Here is a 16,416-nt window from a genome sequence, read left to right on the forward strand (position 1 = left end):
AAAATGGGCAACTTTACATATGTGGGGACTTTAACTGCACCCTAGACCCCATGCTAGATACCAACATGGGGCGGCCACCGCAGGCAAGAACACAACACAACTATTAGGTACACAATTCAGCTCCCTGCTTTCCAAATACGACTTGTTTGATACATGGCGAACCTTATACCCCACAACCAAAGACTACACATACTTTTCACACATGCACACCTCGTACTCTAGAATTGACTTCTGCCTGATGGACAGAACCAGCCTACACAACCTAGAAGTGGTGTCCATAGACCCGATCACCTGGTCTGACCACGCCCCAGTAACGACCCATATACACACCTTATACCCAGCGAGAGGCAGATGAATATGGCGATTGAATGATTCACTTGTGTACAATGAGCCCGACCCACACAAACTGGGCACCGACTTGACAAATGACTTCACAAACAACTCAAAGCACACCACTCCAGTAGTCACATGTGTAGCACACAAGGCAGCCATGAGGGGGCTTCTAATACAAAAGGGAGGGAATAAAAAGAAAAAACATGACTTAGAAATTAAAAGACTGACACAGAGCTTAGTGGAGTTTGAAGCTCAAAACAAGAATACCCCATCAAAGAAGCTAAGCAAACAACTGGCCAGGGTACATAGCGATCTTCACTGCATATAGTTACGCATGACAGAACGACATATGCTGAAACTTAAACAGCACCAGTAACTACAGGGAAATAAAGTGGGCAAAATGCTAGCAGCCAAATTGAAACAAAAATACTACCAAACCAAAATCTCCTTAATTGTTAACCCACAGGGGGAAAAAATATCGAACCCATGCAGGATATTGGACGCATTTGCAGACTATTACAAACAACTTTACAACCTGAGGACAGATCGGTTCAGAAACCCTCTCCTACTGACATATTACAGTTTCTAGATCTGGTGGAGTTACCGCACCTGTCCAAGGTGCAGGGGGTAAAACTTGGATGCCCCCTTTACTCAAGATGAGGTGCGCAAGACAATCATGTCCCTTCCGAGGCACAAGGCGCCAGGGCCAGGTGGCTTTACCAACATGTAATACTACACGTTCGCAGACATACTGACCCCTCAACTTACAGACCTCTTCAATGACATTATGAGAACAGGAGCTACAACTCCTGAAATGTTGGAGGCAAATATAATAACTCCCAATAAATGTGAAAATTCCTGCCCAATCTCCCTACTCAACGCTGACACAAAACTATTTGCCAAAACCATTGCCAACCATATAAAACCATTGTTACCAAAATTGGTTTCCCGGAAACAGGCGGGGGTTTGTACCAGGCCGGGGATAATACGCGCAGATTTCTAGACCTGATAGAAATAATGAAAAGGGAAAATAGGTCAGGGCTTTTGCTGGCACTAGATGCCGAAAAGGCTTTTAACAGACTACACTGGGGATACATGACAGAGGTCCTTAAGAAACTGGGTTTCCTGGCTAACATTTCAAGAGCAATAATGGCGCTATACACAACTCCATCGGCCAAAATCCCTAAAAGTTGCTTTCTATCAAAAAAGTTTAACTTTCCAAATGGTACCCGCCAGGGATGCCCCTTATAGCCATTAATTTTTATATTGGCACTAGAACCTCTGGTGAAGCACATACAAATACACAAAAAGATCAAGGGACTTGTCACAGCGGTGGGTAAACAAAAAATAGCACTATTCGCTAATGATATCCTCCTGTTGCTTACGAACCTTACAGAATCACTACCCCAACTTATGCACTTATTAGATACATACGACCTAGTGTGCTATTACAAAAATAATACCAACAAAACACAGGTGTTATCCTTAAACATGAGAAAAACTACCAAAAACACCCTCAAGGAACAATTCCCATTCGATTGGAGAGACAAATCCTTAACACACTCAGGCATACAACTTGCACCCACACAACAAAAGATAATCCAACTCGACCACAACAAATTGCGCACCAAACTACAACACAATCGTGGGAAGCTAAAATGATCTCATGGTTTGGTAGAATCAGCTCAATAAAAATGTTGGTACTCCCACAGATACTGTTCCTGTTCCGCACCCTCCCAGTGGAAATGCCTAACAGCATATTAAAGAACTTCCAAACAGTATTAAACGACCACGTGTGGAGACTCAGGCCCCTCCGCATATCCGCTCTCACGCTACAATTCAGTCTACATGAAGGGGGCTCGGGGTCCCAGACATTCACAAATACTACACAGCCACCATACTAGCACAAATAGGTGCACTCCATAGCCCCATAGAGCATCCCCTTTGGTACACACTAGGAACCTCAGTGATAGCTCCACATTCTGACACTGATATGGCTGCTGACACAGCTACAGGGCACTACTGTTGCCCACCACGGCACTGTCACTCCAGGTGTGGAGGAAATGGGCAGGGGCCCTGCTGGCCCCACGCGACCATCGATGGCATTCCCCGCTAAAATGCCTGCAATACCACACTAGGGACATGCAGCTCCAGCCATGGATTGCAGTGGCCATTTCCCAACCTACAAATGAGATACTCGCTCTCTAATAGGGAACTGTTCACATATCTGAGGCTTAAACACATGGTCAGAGAACTCTCAGGCCCAAAGCCAGAACCATCCGTGATGGGTGACTTTGGAAAACTATGTGTGGAAGGTGGGCTGGGCAGGAAACCACTATCCGCCTGCCGTTCTCCTATATGATTAATTGGGAAACAGAAATTCACCAGGAATTTACCACGTATCAGTGGAAACAGGCACTAATGCAGACAAAAGCAGCTAACTAGGGGCATAGATCAGCTGGAGGCAACATATAAAGTATGTATGAGGTGGTATATGGACACAAATCAAAGAAGTGATACATACCATGACAGGGCAGGTCCACATTGCACCCTACATACTACACATCTTCCCAAAGCTGTACAAGAAAGCGGATAGAGCAGCAATTATTCATGTATTGATTGCCGCAAAGAACAGCTAAGCATCTCTGTGGAAAAACACACAGCCACCAACGCTAAATGTAGTACTGGAAAAACTTAAGACCAGAGTGTATGAAGAAATGTCCCACAGAATGAACAGCACAAATCGAGTATACGAACAAATGTGGGCAAAATGGGAGGCAGTCTGGGAATCACATGAGGTCAGGGAAACAGGGGACGGGGAGTAAAGATGATTCTCCAATATGGCCCATGGGAGGTACAGGCCCTGAGGGGGGGGGGCGGGGAATGTGATGGTGGGTGGGGAGAAGAGGAGGTACACATGGGAAGACCGGCCACATACACCCCTAAACGCAGGGGGACGGTAACGGGAGCTAGCGAAAAGTATCAAGAGCGTACAAAGCCTATTCAAGTGCTTAACAAGATGCCAACAATTGTCCTGCTGTTATAGTTGTAATTATACTTATGTTCCTTTTTTTTTTTTTTTAAGTAAGACTTAAAACCTAGGTAAAGTGATATGAGAAAATCAAGGGCCATGACTTCCACACCTATGTCAGCACATAGACTCAAAACCAGCAAGATTGACACAGAGAGGATAGACGACCAGAGGAGAGGGGGACTTGGTAGAATGTGCAAAGGAATAATGTTATTACAGTATTTGCACAAGAATGTTGCACAAAATGTATGTAATGCAGAAGCAGAAGTACCACAAACCCCACTCGATGTAACAAGTCTCGGATACAATGTTGTCATAATGTATTGATGTTGTGAATTATTACTGTTGGACCTACTGGATAGAAGTAACGCTTGTTGAAAAACCTAATAAAAATATGATACAATAGAAAAAAAATGCACAAGCAATCTGCACCCTAAATTGTAGTGAATCAGGGATAACACATGAGAAAGATTTGTGAAGTGTTCTAGACAACAATGTAGGCAACAATGTGCAATGTCAATCAGTATTGGCTAAGGCCAGTAAGATATTGGTATGTCAAAAATGGGGCATTAATTCTCGGGATGAGAATATAATTTTGCCTGTTTATAAATCACTGACAAGACCACACCTTTAATATGCTGTGCAATTTATGGCACCTGTTCTTAAGGAGGATATTATGGCACTAGAAAAAGTGCAGAGGTGGGCTACAAAATGAATAAGAGGAATGGAACATTTGATCTGTTAAAAAAAGGTCAACAAGTTTAAACCACTTGTTGAGAGTTTAGAAAAATGTCGCCTTAGAGGAGATATGATAACATTACACAAATATATCCAGGGCCAATACAAACAATTGTCTGGAAATCTATTCACAAATAGAACTATACATAGGACGTGAGGTCATGCGTTTAGACTAGAAGAAAGAAGATTTAGTCTAAGTCAAAGGAAAATGTTTTTTTTTAACCGCAAGATCAATAAGGATGTGGAATTCTTCTCTGCCTGAAAAAGTATTTTTTAAGAGTCTGAACAGTTGTTTAAACAGCAACTAGATGCAGGCTTGCAAAACAATAATATTCAATGATCTAGTCAGTGAGGAACAAGAGAAGGTAGGGATGGATGAGAGTTCAGAATGGCAGTTAATAGAATTCAGGTTTCTCTTGCATTGAGGGGAGTTAGGCTGAGGTTGTTAGGTGAGGGGGCTCTCAAGAGCCAACGATAAGAGGTGGTAATCTGAGAGAGCTAATGGATTGTTGTAGAGATTTGAGACAGTGCATGCATGAGGAAAAATAAGATCGAGGAAATTGCTAGTGACATGTATGGGAGAATTAGCCCACTGTGATAGCCCATGCGAGAAAGTAATTGAATGTAGCTTTAAAGCGAGGGGGCGTGGCTAGCTGAGCTACTGAGCGGCCGCACATTCACAGAGCTCCCGCTCCAGAGACAGAAAATTTGACCATTTGAACCACAAAAAGGCTTAAACCTCGACATTTACAGCACTTGGGATACCCCCCAAAGAGAGATGGGGAGAAAACACAGAAAACTGGCCCATACATAGGGACAGAATCACCCAGACATCCGACTCTCCTTCAGTAGGCCACCGCAGCAGGCCGGACCAAATATGGGGCCTATGGAGCCACGCGGCTCTAGCGACTCAGAGCTGTCACTGGAAGACGAGACAGCCCAAGCACCTCGAACACACAGTGGAGTTTACCCGCAGTCTGAATCGGAGATGGAGGCCTGAACCGCCGCATGGGAGCGATTGAGACCAGAGAAGAGGACAGGGGAAAGAAGATGGATGACACCGACTCCCGGGTCAAAGCCCTCACCCAACAAGTACAACACCTCTCGAGCGCGGTGACCTCCCTGGAGGCAAGGCACCGACTGAAGAATATTAGGATCCGCCTGGAAGCCCTGCTCAATTTTGCCCACGAAGTCCTGCAAGCACTTGGAGTCCAGGTAGGCGGCGAGCAGCCACCACTGGTATTGGCCTTTAGGGTCCGGAAGGCACCTACAGCGCCCAGGGATGCACCTCGGGACATTATCGTTGTCACAAGAGAAATCACAATAAAAACAGCTTTTATGGCATGGTCCAGACAAAAATCAAACATTAATTGCCAATGCCAAGATATCAATATATGACTACTTACCCTTCGCAGTGCTCCTTAAATGGCGCAAGTTTGCACCCATCACCAGGATCCTGCGGGACCAAGGTATCAGGTACTGGTGGGGGATGTCGGGAACCCTGATGGTGCCGCGGGGGGAATCGATCCACACACTGTCGGCCTCCGAGGACCACACAGGGTTTCTAAAGAGACTCCTCTAAAGAGGAGGCCAACCCCTTCAGAGCAACAAGCAGCTGGGGCCCGGACGGCCACGAACCTTACAATGAGAGAGAAACGTGAAACCAAGCCCACCGGAGACACACAGCCCCTGGGGCGGCGGGACCCCCCATAGGACTTACCGCTCCAGATGTGCCCCGGCCAAACTACCACCCATGATGGGTACACCGGGACTACTGTACGAACTCACCACCAGAACTATATTCTTGAAAGGCCTTACTCTATTCTCAACATCCGCTTTATAGTATATGTGCCCTATTGTCATTTTACTCTCGAAGCTATTGTTTTCTTAATGGATAATTTCCCGTTAATCACAACCTAAGAGTCAGACGTATACTGCAGGTTACGGGGCTCGCGGGGGCACCCAGTATCATTTTCATTTACTACCACACTGGCAGGGTGGGTCGGAAAGCCACGACAGGGGGGCACCACGACGGCCGACACTAACGGCACCATGACAGGCACAAACAGACCCCATCTTAAGGGCCAAATCACACCACTAGTGACAACTATACGTGCGATAATATCATAACTAATAAAACCCCGCAATCATCGTATTCGGCACGCCACCGCACTGCATGGGATAACTAAGCGACGCTGGGAGTGTAGATGTCCAGATGAGATAAGTACAACAGACGGCTTCCACTAAGGCAAGCCCCTAGAGGACAATTAGGTAACAGAGGACCACCAAGCTCTGCAAATATGACAGAAGCAGGGACCCAGACCACCCACGCTGCCTCACATGAAAGACTAACCCAGGGACACTCAGCATCGATATGCACCTACCCTAGCTCCCCTTAATAGACACAGTGGGAGACTGCACTGGACTCCTGCACTAGCCACCTACACCATATTGAGACCGGGACAGCCACACAGACCGAGACACTACCCCGACACATAATCTTACCAGGTAGGCTCCCGGACTGCAGAGCGAAGGAGGAAAATACACACACACTACAACAGTGCACTTACGACAGACTCATTCTACCCTAGTATCCTCTCTCTCCCCCTTACTTTAAATGACTTAACACTTTATAAAATTATTTCAAAATCTGTATTTTATACTGACCATCGTCAAGTCCAACCCACATAATCTTTAGACGTTTCTCACGCATGCCCATCCTCGGATGGGACTTAGGAGACTATACCACATAATACACAAAATGGCGCAGTTTAATGTTGTACAAACGTATATGATGAGTTGACCGCAATCGCTATAGTGGTGATGCGGGAATGTCTGTACCTACTTTTGAGCGCTACAAAAATAAAGAATTAAAAAAAAAAAAAAAAGAAAGTAGCTTTAAAGCTACTGAGGTCAAGGGTTTGAAAATGGGAATGTTGAAGTCCCCAAGAAATAGGGATGGAATATTAGAGGAGAGGAAGTAGGGAAGCAAGGCGTCAAAGTGGTCAAGGAAGAAGAGAGGGGAACCAGAGGGCGATAAATAAAGGCAAATTCAGCAGAGGTGGGTTTGGAAAGGCAAATTGAATGGCTTTGAAATGAGGAAAAAGAAGGAATGGAATGTGGGTAGAGGTTTGAAGGAGCAGTGAAACAGCTCAACATAATGAATGCTTTTTCCAAATTCAACTTTTAAATTTTAAAGTGTGGTGGTGGTCATCCACTTAGTCACCAACATAATTAAAAATAAATTACTCCTGCTGCTTCCCTTTTTTCCCCCAAATTAATTTCATTGTGGTTTTGCCCTAACGCTGATAATAAAAAAGTGACCGTCCTTTACAAAAGAAAGAAAAAAAAAAGTTCCCCAAAGTAAAAGCGAGCAAGCATGACCCACTCACCCTTTGCACCCAGGGAAGCATGCTTCCCCATACATGCAGTATGTTGCTTGATCATCTTTCAGTGTGGAGGGAAAAATAACAACCCAACAGCTTCTTCCAACTGTCTCTGTGGAGATAGCAGGCACCTCAAGACTCAGCCAAGTAGGGCAAAACAACTACAATGAAAGGCATTTAACCCCTTAAGGACAGAGCTTCAGAAACTTGTCTTTCACTTAATGACAACGGCATTTTTTGCATTTTTTTGCTGTTTGCGTTCAACTGCAATTTGCATTTTACTAATTTATTGCACCGACGCATATTATATACCGTTTTTTAAAGGACAGAAAGGGCTTTAATTTGATGTAACATATATTTACATAAATGCTTATTTATTATTAAAAAATACAGAAAAATGCAAAAAAAAAAATGAAAAATCGTGATTTTTTTTTTTAAACAGTTTTTGCAATAATAATGTGTGCACAATTAGTGCAGGTTAAGGAAAGTAATTCAAAATAAATTCATTTAGTTGTTCTGATTTACAGAATATATAATGTGTCTGGGATTTTAAGTTTTTTTTGGTAGTTACAGGTCACAAAGCACAAGGAGTAAAATAAACTTTTAATGTGGAGCGATTTTAGAATTTGGTATGTTTTGTCTTGTAAGCTTAATAGCCATAAAAGAAAACACAATTGCCACACAAAAGTATATATTTATATAAAGTAGACACCACAGGCTATTTACCTAAGGTTGTTTTGACACTTTCTATTTTACCGCCATTTTACCGCCAACCTCTGCTAAATATTGGAGTAAAATTGTGTTTTTGGGGGGTTTTCGCACACAAACTTATAACAAAGAACTTCTCATGTGTATTTTGTAAAGTTGGTGTGTGCTATTCCTGTACAAAGTTTTATTATGTGTTCAGTTACTTCTGCTGAGTACAACGGTACCCCCATTGTATGTCTTTGGCACTATTTTGTGAAGCTACAGTGCCATATAGGAGACCTGTCCTTGTCAGTATTCACAGTAGAATTTTGAGAGACGGATTTAATGAGCCTATGCTTCCATTTGGGGTATTATAACAGTTTGACTGTTCAAAAAAAAAACCCACAAAGGCCTACCATTTGTAAAAGTAGACACTCCAGGGTATATCATAAGTTGCATATTGTGCCTTAACATGCCCCCATTTTTTTACCATTACATGCCAAACTATGTGGTAAAAAATTATTTTGTGCATTTTTTACATATGGATTGCATTTTTGCTGGGCATTTTGTATATTTCATATGTGCCACTAAGTTCAAACCCCCCAAATTATGCTCAGCTAAGTCTTCTGAGTAAAAGGACACCCCCATTGTATGTCTATGGCACTATTTCGTGAAGCTACAGTGCCATACAGGAGACCTGTCCTTTTCAGTATTCACAGTAGAATTTTGAGAGACGGATTTAATGAGCCTATGCTTCCATTTGGGATATTATAACAGTTTGATTGTTCAAAAAAACCCACAAAGGCCTACCATTTGTAAAAGTAGACACTCCAGGGTATATCATAAGGTGCATATTGTGCCTTAGCATGCCCCCATTTTTTCACCAATATATGCCAAAGTATGTGGTAAATAATAATTTGGGGCATTTTTTTTTACATACGGATTGCATTTTTGCTGGGCATTTTGTATATTTCATATGTGCCACTAAGTTCAAAACCTCCAAATTATGCTCAGCTAAGTCTTCTGAGTAAAAAGACATCCCCAATGAATGTCTTTGGCACTATTTTGTGAAGCTATAGTGCCATATTGGAGACCAAGCCATATCAGTTTTTACAGAACTTTGGATTTTGACGCTGGGCCTATGTGCAATTTCCAAGCATCTTCGCAGGTTTTAAATTCAAACTATCCCACACAAAGGCCTACCATTTCTTAAAGTAGACACCCCAGGGTATTTCAAAAGGCATATTTTGAACCTTAGCGTGGGATAATTTTTCCGCTAGCTTGTACCAGGTGTAGTGGTAATAAGCGTTTTTTCTGCCTTTTTGACACACAAAGTGAGTTTGCACAGTATATTTTGCAAACCTTGTGTGCTACGACTGTATAATACTTCATATGTTGCTCAGCTATGTCAGCTGAGTACAAAAATACCCCCGTATGTACCTTTGCCAGGTATATGTGGACATCAGAGGGGCACATTTGGGACATAGTCATTCCAGTTTTTTTCAAACTTTAAATTTTTACGCTGTGCCCATGTCCCATTTTAGAGTATTTTACCAGGCTATATAATTCAAACTACCCCACAAAGGCATACCATTTCTTAAAGAAGACATCCCAGGGTATTTCAAAAGGCATATTTTGAACCTTAGCGTGGGATCATTTTTCCGCTAGCTTGTACCAGGTGTAGTGGTAATGAGCGTCATTAAATGTATCTTTTAACCTTTTAAAACTATTTTTTAAACTTTTGTTATGCTTATTAATTTTTTTAAAGTTTCTTAAACTTTCGTAAAACTTTTTTTTACAGATTTAACATTTTTCTAAGCTTTTTTTTTTACCGTTAACCCCTAACTAGCAGTAAGCAGCACTAACAGTAAATTCCCCATTTTCCCATAACTCCCACCCACCCACCCCAGCTAGCAAAATATTTAATTTAGTTAATTAAATAAATTTAACCCCTGAGGGTTAAAAAATAAATAAAAGTTAATCGTCAGGGGTTAAAAAAAATTAGATCACAGTATAATACTGTGATCTGTATTTTGATCACTGTAGGCAGTGATCGACTGGCAGGGAAGGGGTTAATTTTTATTTAAACATTATTAAAACTTTTTTTTTTTACTTAAACATTATTAAAACTTTTTTTAACTTAATTTTTTAACTTTTTAAAGCTTATTTTAAAACTTTTTTTAACGTTAACCCCTAGTTAGCCTAACACTAAATCCCCCTATTCCCCACTAACTTCCACCCTAATACAGAGGCAGACCGGGAGCACCATTAACCCCACGATCGCCGCGATTGCGGTGATCTGGGGTTAATTTTACCGCGTGACGGACGAGGTCCGTCAACCGTCCTGAAGGGGTTAAAGAAGAGGACATTTTTGTTTGTTTGTTTTTTAAACTGTAGGAAAGTCACTGACACCACAGACAGAATGTGTGTGAGAGCTGCTCTTGTCAGGGTGGAATGGGGCGAGTGGGTGATCAAATGCCCATTGAATTATTTTTTATTTTATTTATTTTTTTTATAAAAAAAAGAAAGAAGGGAAATTAAATGAAAGGAAAAAGGGAAAAACCTTCAACAATCAATTCTTTCACTTCCTTTTTTTTTTAATACAGATATACAATTGAATTTTGGCAACTAAGAATTGGCATGGCAAAAATAGCATATATTGTGTAGCCATTAAGCCAGGTATTGTTGTAGCTATATTTGTATGTTAGCACAGACATAGTCCACTTGCTGTTTTGGCTGTCCATATGGCCTTCCAAAACAGATTTCAGTACCAAAGCTTGGACAAGCAAAACAGCTGGATTTACTCAATTCTACTGACCTTAATTTATTTTTTTTCTGAAAAATTGGGGGTAGGAAGTTTAATTGATTCTTGCACTGCAGTTTCTAGAAATTACCTTGTTTTGATAATTAAAATAACATTAAAAAAAAAAAATCTAATTATGGAAATCCTAACTTAATAAGCTAAAAGATAAAATATATAACTAATAACTTTATTTTACTCCCCAGATACTACACATTCCTGTAAGCTCACTAGAAGAAAAGGATATTATTCAACCCCTCAATAAACTTATGAAATTTGGAACTCTTGGGTCATGCAGAATATTTATATATTCTCTGTTTTGACCAGGGCTGTCTGCGGTTTTAAACTAGGGCTAAAAATCACAAATAGATACACTACAGTAACCAAGATAAATTGTTTGTATAAGTACATGCAGAGAAAATCTAATCTTTGCTTAAAATGTTCTTCATTCATTGTCTCTAAACCATTGTTTGTCACTGATGAAATGGCATTGTCATTGTTTCTTTCCAGAACATTCAATGTAATCAACTTTACACACAAGTTGCATCAAAAAATCTCATTTAGAAACCTATGCACTCAAGCGAATAATTGAAAACATAAGATTTATTCTTGAACTAGCTCTGAGAAAAGAAAAAAAAAAATATGATGCTCCAAAAAACATGTTCAAGCCCCAAAACAGAATAAGAAGTTTTCATTTAATGCCAGATACAGTACTGTAACATTTGTATAGTTTGGTGGGAAAATGAACAAGATGCACCAGGTGTACTAAGCTTAAACTGCATTTAAGTTCTAAAAAAAAAAAAAAAAATCTATGAACTTTTAACAGAGATTTAAAATATTTAGCTTAGTGATTGAAATGTGCTTTATTGTCTCTAGTATTAATGACTATTCTGATCAAGTAAATACCAATTGGGCACAGATTACCACAGTCAGAGGTGCTGCAGGGGAGCACAAGTTTCAACTTTAGGGCACCCCTGCAGGAGGGAGTAAAATCTAAACTCCCCAGTCCAGTACTCTGGTCTTGGGGCCAGACTGCCCTACTGGAAAACCAAGAGATTTACCGGAGGATGGCTCTAACCTGGGGACATGTGTGGCTTCTTTGGGAGAAAACTCCACAACTAACACAGGCAGATGATTTGACGTAATGTGAGGTCACAATTACATTGTCTTGCATGATGGCTACCAGTTATATGTAGTTGAAGCATTAAAGGGACACTATAATCACCCAGACCACACACCCGCTACAGTGGAAGAGGTTTTCTGCTCTGCTCGAGTCCTCCTGCCCCACCACCTGCTCCCTAGATCAAATTCCCTCGCATCTCATCCGTACTCAGTCTTCTTCTCTTTTTTCTACCTCTCACTAAAATTCTCAATCTCTCTCTCTCCTCTTGCATATTTCCATCGCCCTTCAAACATGCAACTATAACCCCAATTCATAAGAAGCCCAACCTTGACCCTAACTCCCCATCCAACTACTGTCCTATCTCACTACTGCTTTTTGCATCCAAGATCCTTGAAAGTGTTTTGTATGCAAGATTGACAGACTTCCTCGAGTCCAACTCTCTGCTAGACCTGCTTCTGTCTGGTTTCCGCACTAAGCACTCTGTGGAAACTGCACTGACCAAAGTATCCAGTGATCTACTCACTTCAAAATTGCATGGTCACTACTCTATCCTAATTCTCCTTGACCTTTCTGAGGCTTTTGACACTGTTGATCATCAACAGCTTCTTCTCATCCTCCACAAAATCGGTCTACAAGATATTGCTCTCTCCTGCTGCTCCTCCTACCTCTCACAGCGCTCTTTGAGAGTTTTTTTCTCTGGCTCGGCTTCTTCTCCCCAAATATGTTGTGTCCCCCAAGGTTCAGTCCCTGGTCCCCTACTGTTCTCCATCAATACCACCTCCCTTGGTTAACTCATTAGCTCCTTTGACTTAGAAATATAATTTCTTTGCGGATGACACGCAGATCTATCTGTCCTCTCCTGATCTCTCCCAGTTCCTCTTGACTAGTTTCTCTGGCTGACTCTTTTCTATTTCTAACTGGATGGCTGCTCTCTTCCTTAAACTCCACTTGACCAAAACTGAAATTCTGGTCTTTTCTCCCTCAAGTGTTGCTACTCGTGTGTCTGTATCCCTCCAAGTCAATGGTGCTACCATCATCTCCACCATGCAGGCTCGCTGCCTAGGTATACTCTGACTCCGACCTCTCCTTCACGCCTCATGTTCAGTCTATTGCCAAATCTTGCTGTTTAAATCTCATAAACATTGTGCGCATCTGACCCTACTTAACGCCAGATGCAACTAAGGTCCATTCCACTGTCCTTACTCGCCTTGACTGCTATAATCCACTTCACAGTGGCCTTGAGTGTTCCAAACTTGCGCCGTTACAGTCCATAAAGAATGCGGCAGCGAGGCTCATCTTCCTGTCCACCTGCACCTCCCACGCCTCACCCTGTCAGTCAGTCCCTACATTGGCTTCCTGTAAGATATAGGGCGCAATTTAAAATTCTGGTTCTTGCTTTCAAATCTCTACATAATGATGCTCCTACCTATCTATCCTACCTAATACACAAGTATATCCCGTCTAGGCCCTTAGGTCTATCTTCTGTCCGTACTCCCACCTCTGATGCTCTTGAGGGCTTCTTCATCAAAGTGTATCAATTAAATGGTTAATAGCTCCAGACTGCTTCCTCTCTTGCAACGGTCATTAGTCTAATACAATCCTTACCTTTTGTGTCACTTTACCCCACTCCCTCTAGCATGTAAGCTCATTGAGCAGGGCCCTCAACCCCTCTGTTCCTGTGTGTCCAACTTGTCTGGTTACAACTACATGTTTGTTCGTCTACCCATTGTACAGCGCTGCGGAATTTGTTGGCGCTATATAAATAACAATTATGAAGTGATCTGGGTGCATTGTCACGTTCATACGTCGTTCTGCAAGACAATCACATAGTTTGTCTAAAACTGCAATGGTTTACATTGCATGACAAACACTGCCTGTAGTAGCTGTCAATCACTTCATGGATGTTAACAGACTCCAGGTCACCTAAATGACGCAGGACGTCCTCACACTCTGCATGAGAACATCCAGTGTCAGTATAATCCCCATAGGAAAGCAGTGAAAGGAAGGCCTAATGTGCTTGTGGCGCATGCAGCATATGTGCATTAGCCCCCCATCGGATGACATCAGAGGAGGCGGAGTGCTGACTGACATCGGCGCTAGAATTGGGTGAGTAAACAGAGTTTTTAACTCTTTGTATGCTGGGACACACACCAGAGGGTCCTATAGTGTTAGGAAAACAAGTTTGTATTCCTAACACTAAAGATATCCTTAAAGGTTGAGGAAGAGAAGTGAATAATGCAGAAACGGAAACTAGCTCAGCCATACTGCAGAAAGGAAAATAAATCTTAAGGGAATTACTCAAAGAAGTGGTTAAAGGACCACTCTAGTGCCAGGAAAACATATTTGTTTTCCTGGCACTAGAGTGCCCTGAGGGTGCCCCCACCCTCAGGGACCCCCCTCCCGCCCGGCTCTGGAAAGGGGAAAGGGGTTAAATCTTACCTTTTTCCAGCGCTGGGCGGAGAGATCTCCTCCTGCTCTCCTCCTCCGATCCGCCTCTTCTCCTCCCCGTCGGCTGAATGCGCACGCGCGGCAAGAGCTGCGCGCGCATTCAGCCGGTCACATAGGAAAGCATTCATAATGCTTTCCTATGGACGCTTGCGTGCTTTCACTGTGATTTTCACAGTGAGAATCACGCAAGCGCCTCTAGCGGCTGTCAATGAGACAGCCACTAGAGGACATAGGGGGAAGGCTTAACCCATTCATAAACATAGCAGTTTCTCTGAAACTGCTATGTTTATGAAAAAATGGGTTAACCCTAGCTGGACCTGGCACCCAGACCACTTCATTAAGCTGAAGTGGTCTTGGTGCCTAGAGTGGTCCTTTAAGAGTATAATTAGTGTGAGAAATGGTTGGGGGGAGGGAGGGGAAAAATGCATCTTCTTCTGTGTATCCAGTAAACCCTGTACTAGCCCTGCTAATATAAGTTAGCAAAATGTCTTTTACACAGTTGACAAAGTAATTCTTGCAATGGTTGATATTTGTCCATAATGCCAAATGGATATCAATTAGTATATACATACTTTGTGTGTAATACACACACACACACACACACACTTTTTCGCACTACCAGATGCAAATTCAGTTTAACAACAAACTTGTGAAAATAAACAAAATTTATGTAAAAGAGTATTCAGAATATTTATATTTTAAAATGTTAGCACTATAGTTGGAGACAAATGAGTGGTACAAAACCACACATAGAATAAAAAGTTAAAAGCGATAAAAAGATTGACTATTAATTAAAAAAAAATGTACTCACCTAGCTCTTTCTCAAGGATTACTTCCAAATCTTTAAGAATCTCTGTGATGCTCATCTGAAATATGGAGAAAACAATAACAGAAGAGGATTTTAATTCTAAAATATGTGATGTGTGACAACACACAGTCATTAATACAGAGTAACAAACCTCTTCTTCAGGGCACTTGGCTGAGACAGTTTCTTGCTCCCTGTTCAAATAAATAAATAATTAACAATTAATAGGTATTTGAAAGAAAAATAGGCTATGTTTATGGTCACCTCTCAATGACATACTTTAAAATATCTTTTAATTGGTCGAGAGGAGGAACAAATATGAGCTATAGAAAAATAAGCATTACTTGCAATAGATCATTTGGTGTACAATTTCTTTAAAGCTTCTATCCATAAAGACAAAAAAATAAACATATTGAGATTTTTAAAAACGCAAAATAGTATCAAGAAAGGACATTGTTTGATGAAAGAAACAATTTCTATATTGCTGATTGCATTTTCAACACACTCCATTGTTATGTTTCAGCGACTTCCTGATCTGTTTTACAGTCATTGATTTTCCATTTCTTAAAAACACACAAATTACTTTATTGTACTGTGGATTATTTTGTTTATTTTAGAGCTCCCATTTATGAACCTTTAGAGAGTATTTGAAGCCATTAATTATCAAATGTTTTATGGTTAACACGGCATGTTTTTTTTCTCCTTTTATGAATACCTGTAGAAAATATAAAAAAAAAAAAAATGCTAATTATTGGCCAACATAGATGTTAAAATCCAATAAAAAGCATAATATACCGTATTAGGGGAAATGTCTGTGCATCTTATGGAGCGAATATGAAGCTTTACTTACCTGTCTTGCAGCGTTGGCCGGCAGCACAGGGCGCACCGCGGTAGTGGAACTTGAATTTCATGTTCCGGTTTCCGGCGGGACTGAATGGAAGTGTGCACAAGCTGAGTGCGCACTTCCTTTCAGTCCCGCCGGAAACCGGAACATGAAATTCAAGTTCCACTACCGCGGTGCGCCCTGTGCTGCCGGCCAACGCTGCAAGACAGGTAAGTAATTAT

General features: G+C 41.6%; 1 protein-coding gene across 1 annotated transcript in view; it reads right to left on the reverse strand.

The window, feature by feature from the left end:
- The window catches only part of LOC134585350 (uncharacterized), a 192,429-nt gene extending 176,687 nt beyond the window's left edge, over positions 1-15,742 (reverse strand). The window contains exons 1-3 of the mRNA XM_063440756.1: positions 15,696-15,742; positions 15,506-15,545; positions 15,358-15,412 (exon numbers count right to left, since the gene is read on the reverse strand). Coding sequence (XP_063296826.1) covers positions 15,358-15,412; positions 15,506-15,545; positions 15,696-15,742 — 142 coding nt within the window. The remainder of the gene's footprint in view (positions 1-15,357; positions 15,413-15,505; positions 15,546-15,695) is intronic.
- Between the last annotated feature and the right edge of the window lie 674 nt (positions 15,743-16,416).

The sequence above is a fragment of the Pelobates fuscus genome, chromosome 2 (genome assembly GCF_036172605.1).
Source record: "Pelobates fuscus isolate aPelFus1 chromosome 2, aPelFus1.pri, whole genome shotgun sequence".
Taxonomy (NCBI): domain Eukaryota; kingdom Metazoa; phylum Chordata; class Amphibia; order Anura; family Pelobatidae; genus Pelobates; species Pelobates fuscus.